This window comes from Dermacentor albipictus, chromosome 1 (genome assembly GCF_038994185.2).
Source record: "Dermacentor albipictus isolate Rhodes 1998 colony chromosome 1, USDA_Dalb.pri_finalv2, whole genome shotgun sequence".
Taxonomy (NCBI): domain Eukaryota; kingdom Metazoa; phylum Arthropoda; class Arachnida; order Ixodida; family Ixodidae; genus Dermacentor; species Dermacentor albipictus.
The window spans coordinates 247,574,053-247,594,622 of NC_091821.1; the positions used below are offsets into that span (position 1 = coordinate 247,574,053).

The 20,570-nt window shown below is 43.3% G+C and overlaps 1 protein-coding gene across 1 annotated transcript in view; it reads right to left on the reverse strand.

Moving 5' to 3' along the window:
* Positions 1-20,570, reverse strand: part of Rrp5 (Ribosomal RNA Processing 5) — a 105,286-nt gene that overhangs the window by 76,160 nt on the left and 8,556 nt on the right. Inside the window, exons 4-10 of the mRNA XM_065429856.1 lie at positions 17,341-17,508; positions 17,050-17,283; positions 14,378-14,443; positions 10,063-10,436; positions 7,038-7,094; positions 6,878-6,938; positions 1,773-2,093 (exon numbers count right to left, since the gene is read on the reverse strand). Coding sequence (XP_065285928.1) covers positions 1,773-2,093; positions 6,878-6,938; positions 7,038-7,094; positions 10,063-10,436; positions 14,378-14,443; positions 17,050-17,283; positions 17,341-17,508 — 1,281 coding nt within the window. The remainder of the gene's footprint in view (positions 1-1,772; positions 2,094-6,877; positions 6,939-7,037; positions 7,095-10,062; positions 10,437-14,377; positions 14,444-17,049; positions 17,284-17,340; positions 17,509-20,570) is intronic.

The window sequence follows — 20,570 nt, forward strand, 5'->3', positions numbered from 1 at the left end:
TGCGAGGTGCACACGATCGAGAACAGCATATAGATGCCTGTCTCACGTGAAAATGACAGCGCGTACAGTTTCTTATTCCGGTACCAGCAAATATCCGCCCCATTCACAGCTATCGTTGCCAAACCTACTGCCATAAGCATCTTCACCTATCTGTTTTACACTGCATTTTACAGGGGTACTGCCATGTTATTTTCGACTATTCGTTTCTTGCGGTAAATGAAAGTCCTAGGCATCTGCACCCTACAAAATACAGTGACCAACCTAAGAGCACCGTTAAAAGTTTCATATACTGTAGAACTTCGTTGATACGTTCCCGTTATGTACGCTTTCCAGGCGCCAATGGTCGCAATCGAGAACACAAGAAATGACCCAACATGAAAACGATGGCGCACAGTTTCTAATTCCGGTACCAGCAAATCTCCGCCCGTGTCGTCGCAAGCCGCATTCCCAGCCATCACCGCCAACCCCATTGCAATAAGCATCTTCACCCATCTGTTCTACAGCGCATGGTGCATGGTGCCTTTGGTAGCGTACTGCACGCTTTTAGCAGGCGGTGATAATCCAAACACGCTGCCATTCCCTGCTGCAGGCGGCGCAATGTGGGTATCACGTTCCGCTTCGGCGGCATCTGGCGTCGCCCGCTAGCTAAATTTTATTTTGGTTTTCCACACCACACAATAGGAAAAACACCACACAATAGGAAAACAACAGAATGCGCCTTGGGCCGCCGGAGCCCCACCAGCACGACGCGCGTTGGCGTCTCGTGCCGCAAAGATCCTCGCCACCACTTCACAATACATGGATTACAGCAATAGTTGAGTCTGATAAATTTTTTCAGTTACTTCGGATCGTACGTTTTCACGGTTAGTACTTTTTTTGCAATGTTTTCCAGAAGGTAAGAACTAGGTTCTACTGTACTTCCGTGGTCACTCTAAAGGAGTTCGTAGCCACTACATGTTCATCTATCCGAGACATACTGCAACAGACGGCATAAAAATTATGACTGTCATGCTACAAATTCCAAGAATTCATTATAACTGAGATTGTTATAAGTATACTCAACTTCACTCCTAACCTCTTGCTAGAAGCATTGTACCTTGCAGGTGTTTGATTAATCGATTCATAATGTGCTGTGAAAGGCACTCCTGTTCCTTTTACCACTTCACTGTATTTTTCTACAGTGTGGAACTGGAGCAGCAATGCATTTCATTGCAGACTTATTTCCTGAAACTGGTTTAATGCATAGCTCCTAGCAAAAGGTTATGATTGAAGTACTGGCCAACTTAAACTCTGGAATTACAACATGCCCCATAAAGTCTTTAATTGTGCACTTCATTGATTTTGTTAATAATGAGTGGGTTACTGCACCAATTGTGATGCCTGCCACTGCTATGTCGCTTAGACAGTAAAAAATTATAGTCTCAAATCTTACATTACTAGTCATCTCAGAGAGTCGTGACAGAAGCATGCAGTATACAACTGCTACACAACTCGATACTGCAGCCATGTAAAGCACACAACACTTTATCATCATCACTTATCAGCTGCAGAAGTTCACAGAGTTACCGATTACCAGCTTGATCAATGCTTCCCATTAGTTTGATTCCTATTAATAGGGCTACAGCTTAGCAAACATTTCACAACTCATTGCTTTTGTTCTTTGGGAACTGTGTTAGCTGCATGTATCGTACATTAAAATCAACATGACAGCACAATAAGCTTCTAAACATTACTGTTAATAAATTTTTAAACATGTATACAGGGACACTCACTTTAATATTGTTATAGAAAGCCACCAAGAGCCCTTGTGGTGTGGCACGGACAACAATGCCCTCTGTAAGTTTCCCAGGAGTGGCATCATCATAGGTGGTTATAATGGGGCGCTTTGAAGTGACCAGCGCACGCCGGCAGGTCAGAAGCAGCCTGGGTGGGTCAAAGCTACGGTCAACGTTGAGCAGACGACACCGCACTTTAGAGCCAAGAGCGGGCTGTTCTTCTTCGGGACCACTCGCATGCAGTGCTTGAATAAAGCCTGCAATCCACGGGCTCAAACTGACCAGTATACCAGAACGCTGCATTTGCCGCACTGTACACTGCAGAAGACATCAACAGATCAGAGTCACTAAAAGCTCTTCCACTTCAAAACCAGGCAAGCTGAAAAACAAGCCTGGAAAGTAACTAATGCAATATTGGAATTAACTCTTTGCGGGTCACCACTGTACATATAAGGCAGCAGAAACAAACCACGAGTGGTCACAGCCATACATTTATGATGGCAACAGAATGTTTAAAAAAACATGCCATCCACCAATATTGATTTCTCGGTTGCTCTATGGTAACTGCCACTGCGGTATTTTGGGAGTACAGTATTGCCACTTCAGCCAATTTACAGCCCCATGCTCAATTCCATGCTTGCGCACTTTATAGTCTGCCTTATGCTGTAAAAAAAAATGGAAAAAAATTAGTTTCCATCTTGTTCCTTATCACTCAAACCATAACCATGAGATGTTTGCCTGCATTGCTTTCCCGTAGGCATGTGACTACTTTGTTTACAGTGGGCATTTTCCAACCGGCGATATTGCCGTGCGTGCATTCTTCATTCCAGGACGTGCAATAACTGATATAATTTCGTCAAGCGATCTGACAACTGATTACCGCTACATTTTTCTGACAGGTGTACACCACTGCAATAGCTTGAGGGCGCTCACATGGCACATTTCACTTTAGTTAGGGCTGTGCACATCCCTGGGGCTATATTCTTTAACGATACACTTCATTTTACATTCTTGTGGCCTTTTGTCATTGGTTTGACCATGGCTTGAAGGCCGTTGCACTGCTATGTTTGCTGGGATGGCACCCTCTGCACAAAACATTTATCAAGTAGAAAAAGAAATGCAATGTTTCAATATACAGTTTCTAGTCGTATCTTAAACATAAACATAAGTCTGAGTTAATCTAAGTATTCAACAACAAACAATGTATCAAACTGCACTCAACCACAAATTGTCCCTTTATTGTCACCTAAAAAATTATTTGCCTGTTTTTTTCTTGAAATAATTCACTCTGAAGAAATTAACTCCGAGCTATTAAAAAATGTGACCTTAGGGGGACGCACTTATGAAAACATTTGACCCTCAAAGGGTTACTAATAGGGGCTCTCAAACCCCTATATAATGAAGTTGTACTTGCAAGGAAAAACTTCGTTAAATTTTGAATTTTGTTAAGTCAGTTATGAAGTTTCAACAGTAAAAATAATTTTACAAATTCCCAGAACATTCCTCGTAGATAAATGTCTTGCCAGCACTTATAAAGAAACCATAAGAAGGCCAGGCCTTAATAGCGCGGTTAGAAGTGCCAACGAGTTCGGTGCAGATTGCAGCGAGAGAAATCCATCGACGTGGCTCGCGGCATCCAAGATTTGCAGGTGTTGTGTCGCGCGTTGCAGTAAATCTTGGACATCATTAAAGGGCCCCTCACCAAATTTGGCGATTTTGAGCTGACAAGCACAGAGCATACATTGAGCGATAACGATCGTGTCTGCAAAGTATTACGTTGCTACGCGCCGCGGAAATTTCAAACCGAACGCCATTTTTCCTTCTCGCAGCGGCTGCGCTCCAAGCCAGAGGATTACATACTCGCATCCCTGCACCTACGTACTCGAGTCCGCAGTGTTACGTCGCTCGTGGTGACACATAAAAAAAAAAAAATTTAATTATGGGGTTTAACGTGCCAAAACCACTTTCTGATTATGAGGCACGCCGTAGTGGAGGACTCCGGAAATTTTGACCACCTGGGGATCTTTAACGTGCACCTAAATCTAAGTACACCGTGGTGACACGACTTTGAGAATTATTGAAGACAACATCTGTTATCTCTACGATCTGTTGCTTGAATTGACGAATTAAAGTTTAGAGAAATAATAAAAGACAGAAACGGAATGTCTGCGTGTTTTTGTTTTACTTCGCACTGAAGCAAGAGAGATGTCTACTTCGTCTGCTTGTTCCCACGGTCGGGCGGTCACGTGCGTAGGTACTGAACTATGCCATTTTCTACCGTGCTCCAGCGTGTGATCATGCTCTGCAATCCGCTTGTTCTGTCTCAGTATTCGTGTAGCAGTGAATTACACCGCTAGTCATCTTTCCTTGTGCGCAGTGTGCAAAATCGTGCGCTGCGCGAAAGAGATAAGAGCTTGCGCGCGACGCGGTCAACAGAAATGCGTAGCACCTCAAAAAAAAAAAAAAAGCGAGGAGAAAAAAAATGAAGGTGGGGCCTGTGATGTATGCGTCACGCGATCCGCAAGGTCTGGTATGGGAGAACGTAGGAAAGCAATTTGCTTGCGAAGGCTAGACGGAACAAGTGGAGAGAGCGTCTTGCTTGGCAGTGGAGCCCGCCTGCTGAAATCATGGGTTCGAGGCACTGAAATATTTCTACCTCGACTATTAACGAGCCGATTTGAAAAACTTTTGCGGCATAAAACTCCCTAGAGGACACGTAAGAACTTTCAGCGTATAACCAAAATTTGCCATGGGGCCTGGTGAAGGGCCCTTCAAAAAAGGCCAGTACACAGGCAGGAGGAAGTCCTTCATAACACGTCTTCTGCCTCATCTCGCAGAGGAAGACTGGCTCCAACAGAGAAGTGTTTCTAAATGTGCAGATAAATGTAAGGATGAGCGTACATAGCTCCTTTCCTCCACCCCCTCTCTTTGTTTCCTGAGCATCCTCCTTACTTGGTAAAACATTGAAATTTTTTTATAATGTGTTGTAGCAATGCTAATGTTGTCACCTGGTTTCCCATAAGAATAAGAAAATGTGTCCCGCAGAATAAAGTTATTATTATTATTTGTTTTGAACACATATACACAGTTAACAGGAAAGGGAAAGCAATGAGCAGGCTGGCAACTGCCACCGGGAAGGGGCCCAACGCCTGCCTACTCTTCTGAAGGGAGGTGACAGCAACAAAGAAATGGAAGATAGCTGAATAAATGTATCACAAAGCAAACATACCCACAAAACAAACAAAGTTTTGTACTGTAACTGCTTCAGCTGTAGTTTTTTGTATGTGCTAGCTAATACACACAACCTCTCTCAGGTACAACATTGATTTGAAAGCACGCTAGCACAGGCATGAGCAGTAAGCATGCAGTAGTAAACAAGGTGAAGCTGAAAGTGAATACAGTAGAACCTTGTTAATACAATCCCGTTTCGTATGATTTTCCACTATCAAGATTCGCAACTGAGAACACAAAAAAATTACCCAATATGGTAGTGCTTCTTTTTACCGATTAAAACGTTCCAGGATAACGTAACATTTTGATGCTAACATTCAGTACGTCGCTAAAATGTGACTGTATGAATCGTTTTCAGGTTGCTAGAGCCTATATGAACAAGAAAAGGCACGAGACAAGCGCGATTGGGAGCAGTAGGCACCCAGCACAGCAGCTTAGCTGCAGTACTCACACACCTATGTGATGTGAAAGTGCTGGCGTGCACAGTTTCCTCTTTCGATACAAGCAAATTTTTATTATTATGTTCAATTCTCGGGTTTTACTTGCCAAAACCCTGATTTGATTATGAGGCACGCACGCTGTAGTTAGGGACTCGAAATAAATTTTTGACCACCTGGAGTTCTTTAACGTGCACCCAATGCATGGTAAGCGGGCATTTTTCCATTTCACCTCCATCAAAATGCAGCTGCCTTGAATGGGATGATGTTCTGTGCCCTTGGGCTTAGTAGTGCAACGCCACAGCCACTACGCCCCCACAGCAGGTTACAAGCAAATTTCTTTGCGAGTTGTTGCACATCCCGTTCACAGATACAGCCACCGCCAACCCTATTGGGGTAAGCATCTTAAAACACTATGCAATAAGAAAATGACAAAGCGCATCTCTGGCTGCTTGGGCCCCAAAAGCCCAATGCACATCAGTGTCTCGCGCCACAATGATTCTCACCGAGTAGGCACGTCAAAACTTCTCACAAGAATGCCCTGCCCAAAGAAGCTGCTGACCCAGGCTGAATTCGAGGAGTGACAACGTAAGCTCCCTCAAGCCACAAGAATGGCAATGGGTGTCTCGAATCGCTTGGCCCCCACTAGCTAGGCATGCATTAGCGTTTTGCGCTGCAATTCACGCAACACTTCGCATTACACAGATGTCAACTACAGTTGAGTCTACTGAATTTATTAGTGACTTCAGATTGTACGTTTTCCCAGTTAGTATGTTTTCTCTCACATTTCTTTTTTTTTTCCTTGATGTACAAATTAGGTTTTACTGCATGTGTTTCTCTTAGGCCAGCACAGTAGTAGCCACCATAGTACATTTTGTTTATAAGTGTTTGCTGACAAGGTGCTGTCCACCAGAAATGTTCTGGGAATCCTTGAAATTATTTTTACTGCTGAAACTTTAAAACCTCGACATAACGAAATTCACAGTTTAGCAAAGTTCTTCGCTGCAAGTACAATTTTGTTGTATCAAGTTTTGACTGTAGCAGTACTAAAGCCATTCCAATTTTCTATATTTTGTCACAGTAATTTCTTTTCCACACAACACTGGCACTAAGAAATATCTTGAAAGTGCTAATGACCATCAGAAGCCTCATTTTTCCTTTCCCCAAAAAATAGAAGCCTTACCCAAAGCAAACACAGAAAAAAATGCAACTCTGCTGAGCTGCACTGTCATTCTACTAGCCCTGTCATGTCCCACCATGTTTTGCTACTCCTCACTGCATCACCTTGACTGGCCCCTTCTCAAATGACCAAATATTCTCAAAACCTCCATCATAAATTGTAATTTATGAAGCTCGTTAACAAATTATCCTTGTTTTCCTTGTCAGCAAGAACTCTACGTAAACATTGATGCCATTTAATAACTTCTATCTTACTTCAAACTTTGCTCCTGGAACCAAAGCATCGGCAGTAACATACTTTTCTGACAGCATGGACCTGCAAAACAACAGCAGAAGCAGAAAGGTGAAATGTGATGTTAAGGAGCAGCTTCTACGCTGGTAGCGCAAAAAATAGTAAATGCAGCAACCAACTCACTTCTTCAAGGACACAACCACAACTCTATCCATGTAGCTGAGAGCCATGACACGGCAGCTGCAAAAGAAAAGAAAAAAACCTGTCAATGCAACGTACATTTTTCTAATGCCTTCTACAGTCCATATTTACTCACAGGTGAAGAAGTTAAAGTTAATTAAATTCTGCAGTTTCACATGTCAAATAGAAAAAGCAGGTTTACCAAGCTAATTTTTAGAGACATTACATAGTATATGTACTCTGTGCTTAAAAGGCAACTAAAAGCAAGTACGTGTATTATGTAAACGTGGACTGAAACCATGCAGCACATGTTTCATGCTAAAAAAAAACTTAGTTTAAGAGAAAATTGCGCCTGAAGATTCCGCATTCCTCTAGAGCAATTCAAATCGCCCACCCACGAGCGAGGAGTTATGACATTGCATACGCCATTACCACCCTTGTCGTCAGAGAATAAAATGGCGCCTAGAGCCAACACTACAGCTTTCCTTTTCTTGCGTAAAACGCAAAAGGACGCCTAGAAACCAAGTGAAGACACAACTGACAGCATCTCAGGACATCACGTGGACAAGGCATTTTCTACTGCTTGCAGAAATTTTGCTTGTTGCCCAGAGATCGGTGTGGTGGCCTGCCCATTGCCACATGACTGCACGACAACAACCAGTGCAGCCACCTAGATACAAATTCACTCTTGCTACTTGCTCTCCTCCGTGACAAGAAATAATTAGTAAAATCAGCCTTTGCTTCATCTGGTCTCAAACTTGGTATGCGAGACTGCGTTTGCATTGTAGTCTTGGAGGCCATAGAATATGAAAGTGTTTTGATCCCTAGCTGTCAGATGGTGCCACATCATTTACTGCTGGCAGCATGGAGTGAATTTTTACTGGTGATGATGGCACATTTCTGCTAGATACAGTAACCTGCGGTTAAAACGGTAAAGCTCAAGCTCCTTCAAAAAGGCGGCAGCACGCTTCCTTTTCCGTTAATTCCTTCGTGCATTGATCCTTTCGGTTCTCATCCTCCTTCTGCCACCCTTTCACCTCATGGATAATTTGGAGCATCCTCTTGGTCAGTTGTACAGTCAACGTCCCATTTTTCGGACTAGCTAGGGGCCACAAAAACATCCAAAAAATCTGGCTGTCCAAAAAAAAAATGAGTGCATGTCTTTAAAACTGCCACAAGCACGTCCGAAAAAACTCTTAAAGCCTGTCAGTACACTTATTAGGCATATCGGTGCTCGTACTTTGACATGAGACGGGGGTGCACGCGTGTATAATTAAGGAATACATGCTGTGTCCCATGACAATTGCCCCTTCCCGTGCTTGTTATGCTTCACCGCCTAGCACTACTGTACTGAGGTGAAACTAACTTTCGGTGACTGGCATTACGCAACGTGCTGTGCTCTGCGAGCTTTGAAGCCAATCATGAGGATTACAAAGGCAGAGTCGGTGCCATTGCTGACAGCGGCAATTTCTTTCAATGAAAAACACGGCACCGCACGGCAAGAAGCTTAATAGGAAACGTAGAAGCAGCTAGGCTTAACGTTGCCGTGGTAGTGGCTACGGCAGCCAGAGGATCTGTGTGCGAGAGTGCCGTTTCGAGGCAGCGAGATAATAGAAATGGCGGCGGTGGTGGCTTTGATTAATGCCATTTCAGACCTGCAGTCAGGACAATATACATTGACTATATGGAGTACGTGGTGGTGCCGCAAAGTTGTGCGAATTATCGGGCATGTCCGAAAAATCGGGCGTCTGGCAAATCGGTTGTTAACTACTCTGGCAATACATTGTGCCGATGACACGGCGTCAATGACGATTCTTTGCGATTCCTCTGCTACTAGAGCCAGCATTAACATTACTTTCGTTCCCTTTCACTAAAGTTACAGGTAATTTTCCCTAATAGAAGCACAAGTTCCCTGAGTTTTCAATGAGTATTTCCAGACTATTCAAATTCCCTGAGAATTCCCGGTTTTCCCGGTCGGTAGACACCCTGGTTTCTTTGTCAGCTGTGACATGCTTCAGCTGACGATCCAACAGCTTCAAGAGACAATGATCAAATGGCGTGCAATCAGTCATCAAGCGTGCGTCGCCCGAATGTCTCGTCGCACCCTACCAGGATTTGACCTCGCAACCACTACTTCGTATAGTACTAATTGCTGTTGCACACCGGAGCCATTTTCACGAAACTTTGTAGAAAATGAATAATTAGAAATACTATATAAATAAAATTATTGCGTGCATGTTATTTGTACGCGCACCATTTTCCTAAACAATATGACCCAAAACATTTCCTCAGAGCTTGGATGCTCCTCCATAAGAGTGCGTTGCATTGGCATCACCAACACGGCAAGACGGCTTTCGGTTTTGTTTACATTGTGTCATGGCCCGAGCAGCTAAAGTTTGTGTGTGTGTGTGTGTGTGTGTGTGTGTGTGTGTGTGTGTGTGTGTGTGTGTGTGTGTGTGTGTGTGTGTGTGTGTGTGTGTGTGTGTGTTTTAATGCTATCAATGTCAATGGTTTGCCAAGGCAGGAAAAAGGAGTTTTATGGGTTTCGATGAGCTAAAGTTTAAATACTTTTGCTCACGTCTGCTGTGTAAAATTTTGTTTTTTGTTGAAGTGAAAATGTGTCCGTGAAGTAGTTCGTTTTAGGGGGAATTTGAATGCATTATGTTCTATAGAACATTGACGGGGAACTAAAAATCTTCGTTGAGGTGAAAATTTTGGTTATGTGGACTTCATTGTGTCGGGATTCGACTGTAGTACGCTTTTAATGGGACTACCACACACGCTGTGACACAGATACATAAGATGCCTAAACATTTCCATTTGTTAGAACTCTTGGGTTATTTGAAAAAATTTTATAGTCCTGCTAAGGTGCAATCAACAAAATTCAACTGTAACGCCAAACTGCTATGAAGCTAATATGCCCCTTGGTGAGCACTGGGTTCACACTGCTCCTAAACAACGTTCGGAATGGGTAGCTGAAGGAAGGGTTCTGCACTCTTCAGGAGAAGAATCAAAAGAAGCCACTCACGTGAGGCATTCACCAGCAGTAACAAAGTCACGGGCATCTTCAACATCTTGATCAGCTACCAGAGGTCGTGGGCAGAGGGCACGGACACCACTGGGCTCAAGGCGCAGGTGCACGGCACCAGCTTCAATGGCCACCACTTTTGCTGCACTCTCCAAGAGGGCACCAGGGCGAATTGCTCCAAACATGGTTCGGCTCAGGGGTTTCTGAAGACTCAGGTAGGGTCGTTGAACAAGTGGCTGCACATACAGCAATGTGCCCACCAGTGTCTGCCCAACTACAATGTCCTCTGGGGTATCCCAAGGTCCCGGCAAGTGGCTGCGATGCACACATGCTTCCATACCATTCCAGCCTACCACCAGCCCTTCATTCTGTGCCTGCGAAAACCAAGAGCAAGAGTATGTCAATTCTTTATACATGTACTGGTGTCCCAACAGGGGTGTCAACTAATCACTGCACTTCATTACCATTGTGAAGGTTTGTGTGCAGTGACAGCCACTATAACATGTTTCCACGGCATAAATCAATTATCATAACAGCTACTGAATGATTATCTAGCTTCAGATAAGCTCAAGGAGGCCTTGACAAGCTCAAAGGTGATAGTTTTCACTGACAATTCTGACTGCCATCATGATGCAAGTACTAGCGCAGTCGATTTCAGATATAGTGAAATCAAGGGGGATCCCAAAATAGTTCCAGATAACAAGAATTCGAAATACAAAATATGCCAATTTGAAGCTTATCTGAAAACTGCACACATATTGCACACTTTCCCATGATCACAAAACCAAGAACTTGTAGTTCACATGTTCAATGCACAAAAGCTTGCTTTATTTTTGATACACAAATGATGCAAATCACTTGTGCTGAGGTATGGTCTTTTATATACTGATGGCAATTCTAACCTTAAAAGTCTGCAAATGTGCCTAGCATGCAGCAAAGTGCTTGTGCATTTTTATTCTGATCACAGTAGAAATGGACGAAGCTTAAAACCACCCTGTACGGGTAGCACTGTGTCGCCATCAGTACACCTGTACCACAAATCACTTCCGAATATGATCCTCATTCCTACAGCAATATATGGACTGTCATACGTCGGAAACGAGGCAACCAGGCAGACACCGTTGAATTCAAAACTGGCTTTTAGCTTGCAGAACATCAGAGTTACTCACTGGTGGCACAATGGTCATTCCTCAAAGACTAATACGAATTGCAGATATGACGCGCAGTGTTTTTGTTAAATGCAAACTGTAATGTAAAAGTCCATCGAAAGGTGGGATGTGGTTGAATTTATTTTAGCTGCTTGTGGAACACTCAAATGCAGTTCACAGAACCTCTGGTCTATAAGAAGATAAACTTGGCAGTGCAGACATCGCCAGTTCAGCCTCCTATGCTCAGACAACGATCAAGTGTCATCTACACTTTCTTGTGGACCACATAACAGACCGGAAGGCCTTTCATGTTCTTGAAGCAGCGTGATGATCTGCTCGTTCCCAAAACAAACAGCCACAACATGCACAAGCCATTCATATTTACAGTAAACCAAACTGAGACACGCATTTTGCTAATTTTTTCTCCATGGCATGCAATCTCCAGATGCAATCTTTTGTTTGGCAGCATCTGCCAAAACAGTACCATTTCGTCAGCACTGAATATTTCCAATGATACAAGTGATTGTGGCCCCGGTAGGAAAAGTGCTCATGCAAGGGCATGGCTATGGTTGCCAATTGCTCTGACTTTTCAGTAAATGTCCAGCCAGAGCCCTGATTTGACCCAGTGAGGATGGCCAAATGACTTTTGCTTTTTTTCTCCCTTTTTAGACAAGAACAATAAATAAACCCGATTTCCTTTTTATAATGCCTGACAGCTCGTTTGAACATTTTACTTTCTTGTGTTCTGTTGCATTACCATAAACATAAAGGCAGTTTCATGCTTGTAGTGTTCTGTGTTCTAGTTCTGTTGCAGGGACTAACCGTTCCCAGCACCTCCATCCGTATTGGTAGCCGTGTTAGGCAGCTATACTGCACCTTTCTTGTTGTAAATCATGAGACGGTGGGACTAACAAATTTTTTACAACTTTGTTGCACGTATCAGCTAAGGCTCCTGGCACTGACGGGGTCAGTCGTCACCAGCTGCAACCCACCCTCTCTTAAAAGGGTCCCTCACCAGGCCCAATAGCCAATTTTGGTTACATTGTGAAGGAGGAGGAGCAGATATTAATGAAGGCAAAGGAGGAGAGCTCGGCCTGGAGGGCATGTGTCTAGCCTGCTACTCCTCACTGGGTAAGGGAAAATGGTAGATACAGGGAAAGGTAGGTGGAAGGTGATTATGATACAGTACAATGAGCTACTATATACATACTACACACAGGAGTAATCTTGTTAAATGTTACATGCCCTCTAGGGAGCAGTCTAGTGCAAGAATTTTTCAAATTGGTTCATTAACAGCAAATATATAAATACACTTGAGCCTCATTATAATAAAGTTGAAGGGGGAGCAGAAATTACTTTGTTATATCGATTACTGCTAGAGGTGTGCGAATATAGTCGCTGACTGATTTTTCAGACTCCAAAAATTCAGACATGCTCGATTATTCAGTCTTCTTTGCGGCACCGCCATTCTCCCCATAGGCCATAATGTATAACAACTGCTGGAAGTTCGGACACCTCGCAACCTCTCGTCTGATTTTTCGGACACTCCTTGAGCCAACTCGATCGAGAGCACCATGCACCGACTCAGACCGGTGAATGGTTCAATTTGCTGAACGCCATTTTTGTTTTGAACGGAGCCACCTTGCTGTCCCACGAAGTGGCGCTACTGCAAATCCTCGCTCATCATCGTTTCTGCGTGGTTCAATAGAGTGGTTCTACAGCAGTTCCGGTTTCAGCTTAGTAAGCCATGTCAAGAAAATCCAGCAGCTGATTTGTTTCTTTACATACGACGTTGCGAGTAAGGCCACGTTTTTCGTTTGTGCGACTGGTGTCGGCACGGTGGTGTTTGCTTTGTGTGCTGTGTCAAGGTTTCGGTGATCCAACGTGGCATGCGGAAACGTCGCATCAAGTGTCTAATGGCGCCGACAGTGCTTGCGCAGACTGCGCTGGGGAATGCCGGCAAGCAGGTACCGGGAGGCCTAAGATTTCTCGCCTTCCGATGTGCACCCTATCGACGCAGAAAATATTCTGCCGAGACCTGTGCAGTGGTTGCACTGCGATTCCGGACACCGTCTCATTTGACAGTTTCACAGGTGCTGACACTGCTGTACTGACATGAGCAGAACTCGACGACAGCGAGATCATTCGTCAGGTTTCTGCTGCACCGTCGGACGATGACCGAGTCGGAAGATGATGCACCATGTGCTACGCTGCCGTCGCATGTGGAGCGTGTATAAGCAGTGACTGCTTTCAGCCGCCGATAGGGACCCTACGACCCTCTCCGAAATTCAGGCTTATCTGATTGCGCGTAAACAGAACAGCGTGCAACGGTGCATTCACGATTTATTCAAGCCTACTGCCGAGCCCGAATAAGTGCATGGAAATATAGGATTTCATTTTCCGCCCCTTAATCTGCTTTTTCGGACACCTGTTTATTCGTACATTTTTGCAGTCCCCGTGGGTTCCGAATAAACGGTCGGCAACTGTACATGAACACTTGCATGGATGCAAATGGTCAATTTACAAGCGGCTGCTTGAGTAAGCACCTCTCCAATCGCACAATGTGCAACCAAGAGCGACCCATCACCGAAGCAGAGCAGCATCATATTCTGTATAAAATCCAAGTCTCAAGATCTTACCACGCTCGGCACACTGTTTGCTTTGAATGTGAGTGAAAGCGTGTGAAGGTAAGCCGAGAAAAATGGTGAATTGATGAGCACCGTCTTTCCTGTGAGCAAGGGGAAAGAGGGCGAGGGGAGCGAGCTCACGTCAACGCAATTAAGCACGTGCGAGGGGAGTGGGAGGCAGGTTGGTGCACATCTCCTTTTCTAGCATTTCGGAAAATTCTGCGGCTCCTTTCCATGAAAGAAAAACCGATCGGCAACTGTACTTATTTGCACAAAAGGTTGAATTTCAATACAACAAAATTTCAATATAACAAAGCAAATTGCTGATTTTATCTACTTCATTATATCGAGGTATAACTGTATTTCGCGCCCCCGATTATTCAGACGTTTTGTCTGTCGCTGCCGAGTCCGAATGATCAGTGAACAACTATAAATGTACATAGTAGCACAACTTGCCATACCTAGTAAGGTTCGTACAGTACTGTGCAGAAAAGGTGCAGAATGTTTAGAAAGCACAACAAATAGATGCAAATACATCACCTCGATTACAGTAACCTCTGCACGGAAACCAGGCAGAACGTAGTCCAAGCTGAAGTCCTCAAGTTCCTGGACAAACATAGTTGAGGCACGACCAAATGTCAGAATTCTTATAAACTGCTTACAATGTAGACTGTACACTTTATATATACAGTACTGATTTATTTTATTTCGTTTTTTTTATTAAGGAATCTATAGCATGTTGAAAAAAATTGGACTTGCAAACCACTCACATTGTAGTTTGCACTAGGACATCGATAACGCAAAATTTATTGCCCAAAGCTTATTTCAAAAGTTCAGACAATGATACAACTGACACACCTACTCACATATCCCCTTCAACCCTCATTTCTCTTTTTAGCTAAACAAAGGCATGAGATGCAGCTTCTTTTTACTGTATCGTAATATTGAGCCTACATTCCCTGGCCTGACCAGCACAGACAGTATGTGCTGAAACTAGCTATAAGTACATCAAATGTTGATTTAATAAATTTATCACGTTGCTGTCAAACCATTTCATCATCCTCAGTACTATTATCCCCACCATAGGGCAAAGAAAAAGAAAACGACCACTATCACAGCATTTCTCGAACTGCAGACAATCCAAACCCCAGCAAACTGGCTTATTTAGTGATGCATTTCGAGTCACACAGTAGTACCAGTGAATGCACTGTGTTCTGCGTAACAAGCTGAAACACCTGTAATATATATTGTGAGCTCATAGGTGTCTCTACAGCACACAGACCTGCTAAGAGCACAAGAGCGCATGATATTCAATATTTTCATTATTTCAACACATGGGGTGTTACATAACAATGTTGGCGAAATGCACGTAGTGTAGTCAGAGAAGCACTTGTATGCTGAAAAATGAAAACATTGCCTACCATCACCACTAGGATTCAAACTCATGTCCTTGCAACAATGTCTAGCCACTGCACGATTAACATTCACTCTTGGCATTTTGTGTTAGTTTTAGCACCCCACAGTGACTCTAATAATAATTCCTCAGCACAACAGGCAATTCTGAGATGAACAAAGATGACACTGTGCACAGCAAAGGGGCCCTCTAGAAGATGGCGTGTCAGGTGTGAGAGCCTCCTGCTGTTGCAGTAAATGATTTGAAAGTAGGAAGAATTGCAGAAGTCTGCCATTTATTTTTATTTTATTTTTTTGAATCAGTTAAGTAATGTAACGTTGCACTGCAGTTTTGCTTGAACAAAACCCCAACACACTGTATACGGTAGAACCTCGTTGATACATTACCGCTATGCACATTTTCCCAGCGCCAACGTCTGCAATCGAGACCACAAGGAAGGAAAAAGTGGAGAAGGAAGGCAGGGAGGTTAACCAGTTTAGCCTAACCGGTTTGCTACCCTGCACATGGGAGCGGGATGGGGGTTGAAAGATGGGAGGAGAGAGAGAGCACCACAAAAAATTACCCCATAGAGTTAGGGTAATTTTTTTACCAGTTCATACGTTCCCAGAAAACAAAAATTTTCAGCACCAACCTTCAGTACGTCGCCAAACTGCGATCGTATTATACGTTTTCCGGTCGCTAGATCCCATGTAAACAAGAAAATGCACGAGGTGCGCGCGATCAATAACAGTATACAGCTGCCTGCCGTAGCAGCATCACTGCAACACTCACCCGCCCATCTTACGTAAAAACGCCGGCGCGCACTCGGTTTGTCACTTCGGTACCAGCAAATCTTTGGGGTTGTCGCAAAGCTATCACCGCCAATCCCATTGCGATGCGATAAGCATCTTCGCCTAACTGTTTCAAAGATAGCCAAAGCGTAGCGCACGCTTTGAATAGGCAATAACCGAAATGCGCCGCCGTTCCTTGCTGCAGACTCCGATCGTATATGTTTTGCGGCCGTTAGATCCCGTGTGAACAAGAAAAGGTGCGAGGCACGCACTATCGAAAACGGTATATAGCCGCCTGTCTCATGTGAAAATGACGGCATGTGCAGTTTCTTATTCCAGTACCAACAAATCTCCGCCCAGGTCGTCGCACGCTGCATTCACACCTATCACCGCTAAACCTACTGCTATAAGCATATACACATGAGAGCTGACACTAGCAGTAACCGTCAGATTTCCTTCACTGACAAGTGATCATCATGGAATGAAAACATAACCCACTTCCATCTGCACTTTCCGCAGTTCAGGGTATAGGAAGTGCCCTTAAACAACTTTTTCCATTCCCATTTGATACTGACAAGCACACACAAAGGCCTCTAATTCCTTCTTAAAAAATTTCTTGTAAGCCTCAAATTCACATGCTATTTCTGTCATCCGTGACGTCGAAAGCAGCAGACATTGGTGCAGTTTGTACTCCAAATGTGCACCTCTGCACTCTGCACTGAAAAGCGTTTCATTTCTGTGTTGTCCTCTATTATAGGGCGGTACAAAGACACAAAGGTTCCTCAGCACTATAAGAAAGTTGGTGGATTTCTAGGCCAGCAGATTTGGCAACTATTGAATTAAAAGTTCCCTAGAAATGTGCAGAACGGGCTCCTAGTCTGAGCTATTTTTCTCTGAACCCACTCAAAAATTTCCTGCCAGAGAATGTGCAGGTGTCTATAGCATAACACCAAAAAAAGAAATCACATACAGGCACAGTCATTGCAAATGTGCCTTGTGACGGAGATGGGTTGCAATCATTTACATACCACGGGTGCATTGACAATGGAAGGTCGTGCTGTCAATTGCAATGCTCGGCCACCTCCAGTATCAGCCAGAACCGCACATTGGACCAGTTGGCCAACAGCCAATGCATGACCTGCATTGCACTGCTTGATGAATGTAGTTGCTTCAGCCCGAGACAAGAAGGCAGTGACTCCGTCCACTCCACAATCCATGGTGTAACCATGGTCCTCTATGCTCGATACTGCTGCCTGTAGTACCTGCAACACAAGATCCCAGTTAGGAATGCTAGGCAAGCAAATTGTAGTGCCTCCTACCATTCCTTTCTGTAGTATTGACGGTGTCATCGAGGCATTCACTGCAGCCGGATCCAAGGAAAGGTCGATAGAGACCTTGGAAGATCCCCATTCTACTGGAGCAGCAGCAATAACTTTACAGACTACAGTTTGGCCTTCTTGAAACAGCCTTGGCAGGGGAAGTATTTCCTGTTGAGAATGGTAAAAACAAACAATGCAGTAAGCAGCCAAGTCACACCAGTCTACAGAATTATCTAATCCAAACTTACTATATTTCACATGTGCCCAACTCTAAGTACTACATAAATCACTATACAAAGCCTTCCCTACTATTCATCCTTGCCTTAGGCAGCCCGCATGATCATGACACATATTCAGTATATTGTGCTCAAAATAGAATGCTTTGGCTAAAAGGCCTTAGCTACTTTACACTGAAGGTATTACCTGTATATTACCAGTAGTTTATCATAAAATACTTATACTTGGTGTGAATGTTCATGTTTGGTGTTTGTTTAATATTTTCCTCCTCCAGGCTTGGACATTGTAAACAGACAAGCCCAGTGCATAGATCACACAGTGATGATTGTGCCTGCAAAGTATTACAGCAATGCATGCCTCAAATACAGACAAAAAGTTAAATGAAGCATGCACGCCATTTTTTCTCAGAAGAGTCACTCTCCCCACCAGCAGCCACAACATCACAGCAGACATCTGGAACATACAAGTAGCCACAAGCAACATAATCTAGGGGATTTCTGCAAAGCACAGCGCAAGCAATATCACTGCCAGAAATGCATCATACAACAAAAAAAGCAGATTAAAAAAAAGAATGCCAGGATCACATTGGCTTTTGCCTCGAATAGGGGGATGGCAGTGAAGGAATATCACTTGCAGGCATCGGTTGAGACAATTGGAGAGAGCCTCTCCTGTGGGCAGGGTAGCTCACCTCCCTGCCCCATCAGGTCAAAATATTTCATTTTCCTTTTACCTCCACTATAGCTAAACCTCCTTCAAAAATGTTAGTCAGACGCTCCCTGGACAGCACTTTACGACTTCCAGTGCTCGAGAAGAAGCTTTAGCTAGGGGGCTTCTATCCAAATACATAGCAACGAAGAAATTGTTTTTCTCAGCAACCACTGCACAGATTTTGATGAGGTTTGTTGTATTTAAAGGAATAAGTTGAGATCTAGTGACTATAGGAAGCAATTTTTTTAAATTTAGGCCATCAATTTCTTAAAAGAATTCTTAAAAATTGCTCAATTTCAAAAAACCCCTAAGAGAAAGCTTTAGCTCGAGGGCTCCTACATAAATAAATACATAGGAAAGGAGAAAACTTTTCTCAGCAACCACTGCACCAAATTTGATGAGGTTTGTTGCATTTAAAAGGAAAATTCAAAATCTAGTGACTGTTGAAAGGGAATTTTGATTTAGGCCATGAAATTTTCAATAAATATTGCTGAAAATTGCAAATTTTCAGAAAACGAAACTAGTAAATTTACAACTATGTAACCCAGCAATGAAAAATGATATCACAATTCTGTAATTTGCATCTGATAGTACACCTAAAGCGGACAAAACGGACATATTACACGTGGCTTTCAAATATACCACTATTATGTGAGTAGAAATTTTTGCAAAACATGTAAACACCATAAAAAATTCATGCAAGATATGAATTGATAAATCAATTTTGTCCCCTTTGGATGCTCTAATGGATGCAGTGTACAAAACTGGAATATGTGTTCTTGCTGCAGAGCTACAAATTTGTAAAGGTCTTGCTTCTATTTTTTTTTCAAACTTCCAAATTTTTTAAAATTCCTTTTAAAGAATTCAGACATTTAACCAATATTCTGCTTATACGAGTCACTAGAATTTACCTTTCTTTCTCCAATGCAATAAGTTACATTAAAATTGGCACAGGAGTTACCTCAGAAAAGCGTTTCTGCATTTTACATGTATTTGAATAGGCGGCATCGAAGTTGGGCACAAGCTAAAGCTTCCTCGTAAGCATCAAGTTTACAACTCTTTAACTTAGCAATGAAACATGACAACACAATTCTGTAAATTGCACCAATAATACACCTAAAGCACACAAAATTGATGTATTTACACTGCTCTGAAGTATACTACTAATTTGTGAATAGACTTCCGCAAAACCTTCATAAACAGCATACGAACTTCATGTAAGCTGCAAGTTCATACATCAAATTTGTCTCCTTGAGATGATTTAAGAGATGTAGTTTACAGAACTGGCATATTTGTTTTTGGTGCAAAGTAGTGAACTTGTAAAACTTCGTGCTTCGTTTTTTTTTTTAAATACAGTCGAACTTCGATAAATCGTACAGTGCGGTGATTACAAAATAATTCGATATAGCCAGAATTCAATACATAAAATCATGTAAAAAATGCATCAAAAACTTCTGCAAATCAATCAATGAACCAAGGGTGCGATCGGGAATTGTTCGGAGTGTGCGTTCAGTTACGCTGCACACAATTGGCCTAGGCTGCACTGACTTCGTCAGCCATGAGCACGCGGTCGACTGTGCCGCATGCAATTAGCCTAGGCAGTGCCGATTTCGTCAGCCATGCGAAGTCAGCGCAGCCAAGGCCAATCACGTGCGGTGCAACCAAACCTGCGCTCCCAACAATGATCCCCGATCGTGCCCCAACCGTGGTGCAGTAAATACTTATATGAAACATGCTTGAAGCTTCACACAAAGTATTTATTTATTTGGTTGAAAGTACTGCAGCAGTGCAGCCTGCTTCTTATTGGCAGCCGCGTGCTTACACACAGAGTCCTCAACATAGTCTAAACGATCCACAAGCAATAGTCCAGTGCACACTATTGCACCGCAGTAGCCAAGTAGAAGGGCCCCAGTTAATCTATATCAATGATGAAGACAAAAGAAATACAACGAACCGTTAACAGTAGATATAGAAATGTAACACTACACAAAACACACTTAATGGTGTTCCACTAAATAGAGTTAAAAAAAATGATGGCATATGTATGGCCGGGCAGCAGCAGCAAGTCCATAAAGCGTCAAGTTGATGGCAGAGCTTTCCTGAAGAACGCTGGCAAGCCGATCTCGTTGCGGTGGATGCGATTGCTGGGCTGGGCTTCCCGGAAGTCTAGGTCTGATGTCTTTCCTCGAGCAGGTTGAGCTAACTTGATGGGAACTACCGTGAGCTTCGTTGTAGATGTTCATTTGTCGTTGTTTACGTCAACTAGTAACTCGCAGTTCAGACGC